Here is a 12,687-nt window from a genome sequence, read left to right on the forward strand (position 1 = left end):
TGTAAAACTATTATTACTAAAAAAATGTATGAAGATTAGAAATGTTGGATATAAATAGTCAGGTTTTGTCAAAAATATTATACGTAAAACTACATTTAAGACTATTTAGAAATGTTTTCATCTGTAAACATTAATTTATAAATAAAAAAGAAAACAATGTTTTATGAACAAAACAATGTTATTTGTAAGAAACTAATCAAAGCTACAATGTAAAAAGCGACAAGTTAGTTAAAATGAGTAAACCTGTTGTAACATGGGACTGTTAAGTTGACAACTTAATTTAATTATACATGCTTTTAAATTTACTTTTAAGACAACTGCACTGTAAAAATGCACAAGATATTTCTATTTATTTACAGTTGTGAATTGCATTATGGGATGTTGATCTCTGCTCTGTCGACTTTTGATGTTGGAAATTCAACTCTGTAGTTTAACAAAGTGACTTATTCACATTTTAGTTTGAATAAAATGATAATAATACAATGTATAAGTAATATATATGTATATTAGCGCCCCTGTTTTTTTTTTTTTCTCCCTAATTTCTGTTTAATGGAGAGAAGATTTTTTCAACACATTTCTAAACATAATAGTTTTAATAACTCATTTCTAATAACTGATTTATTTTATCTTTGTCATGATGACAGTAAATAATATTTGACTAGATATTTTTCAAGACACTTCTATACAGATTAAAGTGACATTTAAAGGCTTAACTAGGTTAATTAGGTTAACTAGGCAGGTTAGGGTAATTAGGCAAGTTATTGTATAACGATGGTTTGTTCTGTAGACTATAGGAAAATATGTATATGTATATATATGTATATGTATATATATATATATATATATATATATATATATATATATATATATATATATATATATATATATAGTTAAAGTCAGAATATATATGTGTATGTATGTATGTGTTTATATGTGTGTGTGTGTATATATATATATATATATATATATATATATATATATATATATATATATATATATTTTTTAGAGAAAGAGAAATAAGTCTGTAAAATAACAGAAAATGTTTTTTTATTTATTTTACCATAATATGCAACACCAACCTAGACAATATAACACTTTAACTTTGAACTTAATAAAAGTCAAACTTTTACCAAGGTTAAAAGTTGTTGGAAGGAATATTAAAGTCTCATAATGCAATTTAAAAGCATAAATAAATGGCAGGGGGTGGGGGGATAAAATAAAAACAAAAAATAATTTAGATAAAATGCTAATTTATGGATATTTTTAGTGTGGTTTACTCACTTTTAAAACTCACTTTTAAAATTCTACTAATCAACTAAATACAAAAAGCCAAACTAATAAAATTAAGAAAAATTAATGTAACAAAACAATGAAGTCAAAGTGTTAAGTTAAAGTCCAAAAAATGTTGATATTATAGTATATTTCTTCATCTAATTTTTAGATCATTAAATCATTGCACGAATAATGGATGATTTACTCAGAGAAACAGGCCCTTTTATCCACGACAGGCTTTCTCAAGCTTTTACCGTTTAGGTGACTAAGCACATTTGATAAGCAAATACTACAAACCTTTGTATTATCATGACCAACTACACATGATGTGATGTTACCCCTGCACATGGTCATATTCGTGCTGAATGACTCTAAATGTACAAAAGCCTCTCGTGTTTTGAGTTCCATTTCAGCTGTGTGAAATCTGTGGGCTGAGCGTGTGTTTCCACAGAAATGCACGTGGAATCTGGAAATGCACGAGTTGCAACATACAGGTTTGGTAGGAAACGGCTCACCTGATCTTAAAGTGCGTTTTGAATGAAAGAGGGAGGAGAGAGCGCTGCCACTTTCAGTTGTAATTTAATCCTCTTAGTACATTCAGACAGTCTTGTTTCTCTTTGTGGAATATTAGAGAGTCAGCGGCAGGCGGCGGAGTGTAATTATGGGTAACGTAAGGGCCGTGTGCTGGCGTGTGGCTGCAGGGTTTTCTGTCTCAGCTGAGCGTGTCTGTAATCTGCACTGCCGCACCCTGTCAAACTCATTAACTGACTTTCTGCATTAGTGAGTAGGGTGAGAAACACACAACCTGACTTTACCAACATGTTTATGGATCAAGTCGCACAATCAAAAAACATATTTTTGCTGTTTGTTCATACTACTTATTTAAAATGAGTGTTTTGGAACAACTTAATTTTTTTTGTTGAACGAACGAATGAATGAACGATTTACTGCTTTTTAATTAGTTTCTATATTTTGAAGTTGCTTAGTTTTAGTTTAGTTTTTATTAGTTTCAGTGTTATTTTATTTCTAAATAAGGATATCTGTTAGTTGCAATATTTAAAATCATCAGAATAAATATTGTATAATAAAAACTCAGCCACATTTTTTGAAGCATGTATTCAGAGGACACATGACCACTATCATCTACCACTACCATCTACCCAACCTCTAATTCAAATACAGCAGCCTAGAAGACAGTAACCTTAAGTAAAATATGTGTGCAAGGATGCTTCAGATACACAGTAGTGATGGGAAGTTATTTTATGAAAATCCTCGCATGTTAGGACTAAACATAGCAAAATTATGTAGTCAGCAATAGTAATTTCAGTCAGTTAAAACATGACTATGAGCTAAAAATTTTCTTACAGTTAAGTTTTGCAACCCAGCTGATGCATGATTCACTTATTTAAATTCCATTACGACTTTCTGTTATGAAATAAACTTACGTTTTACCAGTTCCTCTCATTTAAGCCCTTTACCCACGCTGCAGTTGTTCAAGTTTAGTTCAGTCATCGCAGACTGTCATGTACTGTTTTGTGTTCGGTTCACCATCTGCTGAATCATGCTTGCGCAGTATTATCGGTATTATCACTGCTTTTCAAATATGATCTCAATGTACTGTTCTAATAACTGGAAAACTCCATTTATATTGGTTCATTTCGAGTCAGTGGGGTAGTAGGAATGTTAAAAAGTAAGTAGTTTGTGGATAAGTGCTTACCGGAGACGCGAATCTTTTCAAATGATTCAGTTCGGTTTGGTGAACTAGTTCAACCGGTTCACTTAGATCCGGTTAAAAAGATTCATTCGCGATCGTGAGACCGAGATAAAACCCATTATTGGGCACAAACGTGTTAAAGTAATAGTTTTAAGTCTCTGAATTTAATGCTGCCACCGTGCTGCTGTCTTGTCCACTCGTTATTTTTGTTGCAACAGCGAAGTTGACTAGAGGAGAACTGACTCGATCTGGCCAATGGCATCAGGATTACAGACTCTGAGGTGCTGTAGAGGTCAAACACCTGCAGCGCAAATAGATTTACTTCTAAAAGGCAAACAGTAAGATTATGTATTAAAGAGCCCCTATTATGGGTTTTTGAGTGACCTTCCATGTGGTGTGTAACACAGCTCTAAGTGAAGTGAAATATCCAGCTTAAATCTGAAAGTGCACAGTGTTTAAAACTATTGATTCATTTATAAAAGAGTCGACTCATAGTGCTTCAAATAAATCGTCTTGATAACGAGTCTTTAGCCGTTTCAGCATGACGTCGATACCTGCGGATAACCTGTGGCCCCGCCCACAAACAGTAGCAAAGAAAAAGAGGAAGACAAGCACTGTAGCAGACGCCGATTGAATCAAGTCATGAAGACGCTGTGCTTAGCTTGATGTTATTGGAAGTGTGAGGGGAAAGTGAAGTGTTATTTTCTCTACCCAAAGATGAAACTGTGAAGAGTCAGTGGTTGAGGTTTATTTTTGCAAAAATACCTCAGCATTATAGCCCTCATTTTTCTGACGAGTGCTTCAGTACATGCTTACAACGGGGATTCGCCTGCTGTTTGTTAAAGGAAGGATCAGAAAGGACTACTGATGTATGGGACTTTGTCAGAGCTTGACAGGAACTTTACAGTGGATCAGTTTCTTCCTCCATTTCACAAGTGTAAGTAAGAGTAATTAAAATGGCTGGCTCCTTGTTTCCTCTAGCTTGCAAATTATGTATTTAATTGTGTTTTGTTACTTGTAACCGCTTGTAGTGTATCTGGTTAACTCTTGATATTCTCATATCTCGTCTAATGCCACGTTGAAAATGCGACGCGAGCCGCTTTCTATACTGATTTAAATGCGTTTGTGAGCTTGCTTTCCCCTGCCGTTTGTCATTGCTATGCCCACCGTCAGCTGTTCCTACACTTGTGCGGTGGACAAGTTTTAGAATAGTTCAGCTTTTGCCGCTGTGTGGATTAATACTGAGTAATGAAAATACGGGAGTTTTCTGGGATAAATAAAATAACAAGAATAAATACAGGATAAATACTAAAAATATGCTCACACAAGCTATGTTTCCATCCAAAAATGCGAATGAACTTTATGCGCAAAACTAGATTATCACATAAAAGACGTGCGAATAATGCAGCGTTTCCATCCAACGAGTCAAAGCAAACAAAATCGTCACTTCCTGATTAACTGGCGCCAAATATCAACAGTAAAAACTGAATTTGCTGCAGTAGGAGAAGCTGCGTCAATCTTTTCTTCATCTAATAAATGACTTGCACCTCAGAAGACGCAAGTGGCGTTTGAAGGTGTCAGACGCGGAGCACAGGTGCTCTTGATTCTGGAGGTCATTAGTGATATAATAACACTAATACTTAATCGGTTAAGGCGTTTTAGAATGACCAAAACAACAGTTCAGATGGTTTACAGTGTGCTCAGCCTGCTGGTTTGTCCATTCACACACATTTTTATCATCACATGATCTCTTATAACAAAATCACATGACCTTTTTTATTACTTCGTTTGTTCATCACTTCGCTTGTTCGTTACTTTGTTCTTTACTTTGTTCGTTACTTTGTTTGTTACTTTGTTAGTTACTTTGTTAGTTACTTTGTTAGTTACTTTGTTAGTTACTTTGTTAGTTACTTTGTTAGTTACTTCGTTCGTTACTTAGTTCAATACTTCGTTCGTTCAATTGTTTGTTCGTTACTTCGTTCGTTCATTCGTTACTTTGTTCGTTTGTTACGTCATTCATTACTGTCTTCATTCGTTACTTTGTTCGTTTGTTACTTCATTCGTTACTTCATTTGTTCATTCGTTTGTTTATTACTTCATTTATATGTCACTTTGCTTGTTCGTTACTTTGTTCGTTACTTCGTTCATTAATTTGTTTATTACTTAACGAAGGATGTTTTTGCTATAATTTTAGTTTGTTTCAGTTAGTTTTGTATGTGCACAATACAGTTTCAGTTAGTTCTAGTTTTTGTAAAAAGTCTCGTTTTTATTTTTATTTCAGTTAACGAAAAATTATTTATAATTTTTGTTGTCGTTTTTTTTCGTTCTATAGCTATTATAGTTATTTATAATAATATTAGCCCTCTTATCAAATATTTTTTTTTATTGGCCTATAGCCTTTTAAATTGCATTTTTAGTTGAATACTCGTGTCTTGCAAAAAAACAAAAATATTATGTACTGTCATCATAGCACAAAAGACACAAAGACAAAATTAATTAGTTATTAAATTGGTTTGTATTTTTAAAAATGTTTAGAAAATCTCTCCATTAAAAAGCACTATAATATAAAATATTTCTGTAAATAATTGATCAAATAAATAGCCTTACCCATTATTATCTATGTATATTATATATTTTCTATGTGCTTTAAGAATTCATTGGAGATAACACACTTATTCTGAATCATATTTTGAATTTTTTTTGGCACTTTGGATTAAAGTCATCCTTTCTGAAGAAAAAATTCCTCCCAAACTTTCGAAAGGTGTGTGTATATAAATAAAATACAAGCATATACGTGGTTGTGTGAAGGTTACCTGGCATCACAGTCTTCCCGCAGGCCACACAATTAGAAGAAAACTCATTGCAGTAACATTCGTTACACACCAGAGCATCTTCCTGACAGGTGAAGGACTCTTCGGCCAGTGATCGACTGCAGCGCGAGCAGCGGAAACACTGCTCATGATAATGCCTGTTCTCATGATACAGCTCCTGAACACACACACACAGCACAGGAGAGACACATGAACACAAACTTATAAGACGTACAGTTGAGGATAAAATTATTAGCCCTATGTGGTGAAAAGAGTACTGAAAAATCATACTCAAGTAAAAGTACCATTACTTGCCCAAAAATGTAGTGCAAGTAGAGTGAAAGTATCTTTTGTAAATATTACTCAGAGTATGAGTAAAAAGTAGACCTTTTCAAAGTACTCACGAGTAGTAGGTATTACATGAAAAGTGAAAAGTGAATGCGTTTACATGCTGTCTGTGCAGGGATGTGTAAACGTAACATTCTTTAGTCCATTCAGTTATCTTCCTTTATTCCTTTCTTGGTTTGTTCATTCTGTCCTTCCTTCCTTCATTCATTTATTTGTTTGTTTTTTATTCATTCATTTGCTCCTCATTTGTTCACTTATTCATTCATTCTTCTGTTCCTTCCTTCATTAGGTTCATTTGTTACTTCGTTTGTTACTTTGTTCGTTCATTCGTTTGTTACTTCCTTGATTTGTTCATTTTTTTCGTTCATTCATACTTTGCTCGTTTGCTATTTACTTAATTTGTTACTTTGTTCGTTACTTTATTACTTCGTTTATTACTTCGTTTGTTACTTCGTTCATTTGTTCATTTTTGTTACTTCGTTCGTTCGTCACTTTGTTTGTTAGTTACTTTGTTTGTTCGTTCGTTTGTTACTTCGCTCGTTACTTTGTTAGTTTGTTACTTCATTTGTTCATTTGTTTGTTCGTTACTTCGTTGATTCATTCGTTACTTTGTTCGTTTGTTACTTCATTCGTTACTTTGTTCTTTCATTACTGTGTTCATTCGTTACTTCATTTGTTCGTTCGTTTGTTTATTACTTCGTTCGTTCATCACTTCGCTTGTTTGTTACTTTGTTCATTACTTCGTTCATTACTTCGTTCGTTCATTTGTTTGTTCGTTACTTCGTTCGTTCATTCGTTACTTTGTTCGTTTTTTACGTCATTCGTTACTGTCTTCATTAGTTACTTTGTTCATTTGTTACTTCATTCGTTACTTCATTTGTTCGTTCGTTTGTTTATTACTTCATTCATTCGTCACTTCGTTTGTTCGTTACTTTGTTCGTTACTTTGTTCGTTACTTTGTTCGTTACTTCGTGCATTAATTTGTTTATTACTTCGTTCATTCGTTATTTTGCTCGTTCATTCGTTACTTTGTTCGTTTGTTAGTTCATTCATTCATTTTTTATTCGTTCATTGCTTAGTTTATTCGTTACTTTGTTCATTCGTTACTTTGTTCTTTAGTTGAGTCGTTCGTTACTTCGTTCCTTTTTTTCTTCTTTCCTTACTTTCTTGCTTGCTTCATTGCTTTCTTCCTTCGTTACTTCCTCCTTTCCTTCGTTACTTTTTTCCTTCCTCCGTTACTTTTTCCTTCCTTCGTTTGTTCAGTCCTTCTTTGAGTCTTGCTTTCATTAATTTGGTTCTTCCTTCCTCCGTTCAGTCCTTCCTTCCATTACTTTTTTGTTCCTTTCTTCATTAGGCCATTGCTTCCATTCTTCTTTCGTTCCATTAAGTGATTTAAGGCTGTTTGGTGATTTCAGTCATCATACAGTCGACATCCTTCATTTTCTCATCAGTGACATGCAGTCTATAAACTGTCTCTGGGTCATTGCGAGTAAAGATTTTGGACATCTAGGACATTTTTAATGCTTCTAAACAGTTTGCTGCATTTATAAAGTGCCCATGTCTTGAGATTGTTCAGTATGATGCGATTTACTTTCTGTGTGCGATTTTGATCAGACAGGAATCAAAAGACTAATTTTCTACTTTAGCCAATCACCATAGACCAGAAGAAATAAAGTAGTGACTGCAGGCAGGACTTCAGTTTACAGAATGTGCATTTCACTCAGTTTAATCCCAGTTATGTCATAGCTTTGGGTCAAAGGTCGGTGTAAAAGCGAGCACAAGTTGACATGAGGTGATGCAGCTGGTTGTGCAGGAAGTTCTGCAGCTGAAAGCATGTTGAAGCAAAACAGATCTTGCTGTTCTCCTTGTTACATCCACTACCATGAAAGGAATGGTGTGAGACCTTTACGCAATGAAAACATGCTTTACTATTGGCCTCTGATCCAGGCTTTCAGACATCAGACGGCTTTGAAGGCTGAACACTGACCAGAAGCTTCTGTTTTACCTCCTCCTATTTGTCTTTGACGCTCGTGGTCTTCCAGTGAAGATGTGAGAACTCAGACTCTTCAGTTCTGTTGATATTAGAGATGTGCGCTCTTTTTCACAAAAGCTAAACTGAAGTGGATCAAAGCCAATCATATTCAGTCATATTAAATCAAACCTGGGTCAAACTGAATTCGAAATGGCATAATAAAACAACTATGTGAATCAAATTTAGGAAAAACCTGAACTGAATCAAATCAGAGCAAATCAATACTGAACTAAATCAAATCAAAATATAGTGGATCAAATGTTAATCAAACTGAAGCTAAATCAAAACATAAATACTGCACAAAGTATATAGATACTGAATTAAAATATATAGATACTGAATCAACATATGTAGATACTGAATCAAAATATAGTTATTGACTCAAAATATAAATACTATACAAAATATATAGACACTGAATTAAAATATATAGATACTGAATCAACATATGTAGATACTGAATGAAAATATATAGATATGGAATCAAAATATAGATACCGAATCAAAATATAAATACTATACAAAATATATACTGAATCAACATATGTAGATACTGAATCAAAATATAGAAACTAAATCAAGATATTGATAGTGAATCAAAATATAGATACTGAATCAAACTATATCAATACTGAATCAAAATATAGAAACTGAATCAAAATATAGAAACTGAATCAAGATATAAATACTCCACAAAATGTATAGAAACTGAATCAAAGTTATATATATATATAGTGAATCAAAATATATAGATACTGAATTAAAATATATAGATACTGAATCAAAACACTGTATATAGATACTGAATCAAAATAAATTGATACTGAATCACGATATAGAAACCGAATCACGATATAAATACTAAACAAAATATATAGACACTGAATCAAAATGTGTGTATAGATAGATAGATAGATAGATAGATAGATAGATAGATAGATAGATAGATAGATAGATAGATAGATAGATAGATAGATAGATAGATACTGAATCAAAATATAGTAACTGAATCAAAAAATAAAATTGAATCTAGATATGTAGATACTGAATCAGAATATATAGATATTGAATCAAAATATAAAAACTGAATCAAGATATAGATACTGAATCAAAATATAGATACAACAAAAAATATAGATACTGAATGAAAAGATACAAACATAGATACGAAGATACAAAGATAAGAACAATTTACCACTATATGTGTAAGTATATTTATTAATGTGTTGGTGTGTGTATACATTTATAGGAACTAGATACACATATGAATACTTAAATATCATGGTACTGAAACTCATCCGCTGTGGTATTTAAAAGGCTGGTCAAATCAAAATGAATCAAATTAAAACTGAATGATTTTAAATTAGATTAGACTGAAGCTCTTTCAGTTTAAAAAGTTTGTCAGTTTTAAACCAAAATGAAAATTACCCAAACAAACAGTGCCAAAACTCAAAATTATGAAATAATATAATGCACCAAACCCGACAATGCTTCCTGAGTGATTCAGAGTCACTGATTCAGTTCAAACTCAACTGTTAAACCTCTCTGATAATAAATGATGCCTTTTTAGCCAAATGACCCAGAATTGACCCACAAATCATCACGTCTCCGGATGACTGATGGAGGAAGAGAGAGAAAAACACAAAAGGAGTGAGCGAGCGAGTATTAGTGTTTATGTAGTGTGCATTTCTCCCAGTGGACCAGTAAGTGCTGTGTTTACATTGGCCTTCTGCTTCACCGCTCTGTCACGCGTGACCATGACCAGTAATACGCACATGTACTGTAAATGTGGAATTTATGAGCTGAATTTGTGCGTAAACTCGACTGAAGAACAGTCATAAAACACATGAACACACATAATTAATCCAAATACATCTGTGGGGATAATGTTGATCATGCAGAAAGTGATCGAGGGTATTTTGAAATATACATATGTACTGAAATTCATATGGGATGGTACTAGTATTAAATAAAAAACAAGTTAATTCATACATACACCCTAAAAATGGTAGGTTGTTGTACCCCAAAACTTCGTCAAGAATGGACAACCCCAATGTTGGGTTCATTTGGGACACTTTTTAACCTAATTGTTGGGTATGCCCACATTTAACTCAATATTAGGTTATGACAACCTAGCATTTACCTAGAGTTTACACACACTGCAAAAAATGCAGGATTCCACGCAATTCCTTCATGTTGACCCAACACAAATGAATTAGGTTAACTTAATCCTTCTCACAAATTAAAGTGTGAACAAACAGCAAAATCACACGATCTAAACTATGCTGGGTTATTTCAGCTTGACATTGGATGAAATATGGACAAAATCAACTGCAGGGTTAATTAATTTTTTTAAATTAAATTCGCAGGAACAAATTTAACCCATTGTTTAGGTGAGCCAACACTTTATCCTGTTTGGCTTTTAGCGATTCAGCATTTCTTTTGTGTAAATAGTAGTGATCATATAAAGATCCACCTATAATATAAAAGCCATCAAATCTATATATATTAAAGAGCCCCTATAATGGGTTTTTGAAAACGACCTTCTATGCAGTGTGTATCACAGTACTATGTGAGGTTTAGTTATAAACAAATTTCGAGAGGATCACGTGCTTATGATTGCTAGCGGCTGGATCCGCATTATCCAATTCTCCATGCACCAATCAGACGACTCCTAAGCTACTATAAATACCCTGGGTTACGTACCACCGCTATCTTCGTTTTGAAGAATCCCCCCATCCACCCCTACTCCTCCTCCTTCCTAGATGGGTGACACGGTGGCCCAGTGCTTAGCACTGTTGCCTCACAGCAAGAACGTCTCTGGTTCTAGGCTTTACCAAACCAGCAGACATTTCTGTGCGGAGTTTGCATTTTCTCCCCGTGCTCACATGGGTTTCCCCCGGGTTTCCCGGTTTCCTCCCACCGTCCAAAAAACATGCAACATAAGTTAATTGACTAATCCAGACCGGCACTATAGACATGCTCCTAGTAAATGGTTATCTCTCAAGAGCAATCACTGGCTGTTCATTGGTTATTACAGCGGGGGAGTTCTCGAGATCTACCTGAGCTCAAACTCCCCTCTCGCCTTGCAACGGGAGGGAGCCCCGGGCTCGAGGATCTTATGAGCTCAGGGCTCTCTCCCGGGACAGCATGCCAAACAAGCTTATAATTAATCATCAGCTAAGTGTGAACTCTTGAAGTGAATGAAAACATCCAGCTGAGGTTTAAATCTAAAAGTGCACCTGTAACGTTCAGGAAGACACACTAGTCAGATGGATCCAATTGCAAGTAAATTTTAATGTATATGAATCAGGAATGCTCAGCGAGCAGCAACACAAAAGCATCCAGCATCGGAAAAGGAAGTAGCTGAATCGGGGTAACCGAGAGTCCAAAAGGGAATTAGATCGAGGTTCCTGACAAGACACAGAGAAACCATGAACAAGTGTAACGAACTGACAATGAAGCACGTAACAACGCTTCTTAAATAGAAGAAGCTAAGTGCCAACAGCTGGGCTGAAGACAGACCAGCTGATCCTAGTTAGTGAGTCACATGATCACAACACACAACAGAAATACTAAACAATCCCACGTGACATGACAGAAAGAGCGCATACATCATCAACCGTGACAGCACCAAGCTATTGATTCTTTAACGAAATAGTCAACTCAGAGACGAATAAATGAATCGTGTTTTGTTCGGATCTTTTGCCTGAACGCATCAACGTCGATACGATACATCACCAAATATAAAGTGCCGAATCCGGTAAAACAATATGGGCTCTTTAATATAAGAGATATATTGGAATCTGTACCATCTATCGCTATATTTAAAAATATTTTAAAGTCCCTCTATTTAGAACTGTGCACATGTTTTAATTATTGATTATGGATTACATTATTTTTGTGTTGTGATTTGTATTTCTTTGTAACTTTGTCCTATGCCAGGCATGGGCAAACTCGATCCTCGAGGGCCAGTGTCCCTGCAGAGTTTTGCTCCAACACTAATCAAACACACCTGAACACCCTAATTAGTGTCTTTAAGATCACTAGAAAGCTACAAGCAGGTGTGTTTGATTAGGGTTGGAGCAAAACTATGCAGAGACACCGGCCCTCCAGGATCGAGTTTGCCCATCCCTGTCCTATGCTGACTGTCTTGACCAGGACTCGTGGTAGAATAGATACTGTATCTTAGTGGGACTTTCCTTGTTAAATAAGTAAATAAAATAAATAAAAATAAATCACCTCATACTTAAGTTTCTCATCAAATCTTCTGACCAATCAAATGCTCTTTAGTATCTGCCATGCCCCGCCCCCTTCAAGACGCTTCTCGTTTGCTTTTCATTTGATACGCTTGAGCTCAACAATTCTCACTCGCAGAGCTGTAATTAAAACCAAACGCTATTGGCTGTTTTTAAAAAAATGGGTGAAGCTACTTTATGTCCCGCCCTCTCTTCATGTTTCAGTTGAGATCGTCAAACATTGAATACAAAATGCACATTTCAAAATGCTTC

The 12,687-nt window shown here is 34.6% G+C and overlaps 1 protein-coding gene across 1 annotated transcript in view; it reads right to left on the reverse strand.

Moving 5' to 3' along the window:
• The window catches only part of fhl3b (four and a half LIM domains 3b), a 51,304-nt gene that overhangs the window by 8,956 nt on the left and 29,661 nt on the right, over positions 1–12,687 (reverse strand). The window contains exon 3 of the mRNA XM_056479372.1: positions 5,800–5,974. Coding sequence (XP_056335347.1) covers positions 5,800–5,974 — 175 coding nt within the window. The remainder of the gene's footprint in view (positions 1–5,799; positions 5,975–12,687) is intronic.

This window comes from Danio aesculapii, chromosome 19 (genome assembly GCF_903798145.1).
Source record: "Danio aesculapii chromosome 19, fDanAes4.1, whole genome shotgun sequence".
Taxonomy (NCBI): Eukaryota; Metazoa; Chordata; class Actinopteri; order Cypriniformes; family Danionidae; genus Danio; species Danio aesculapii.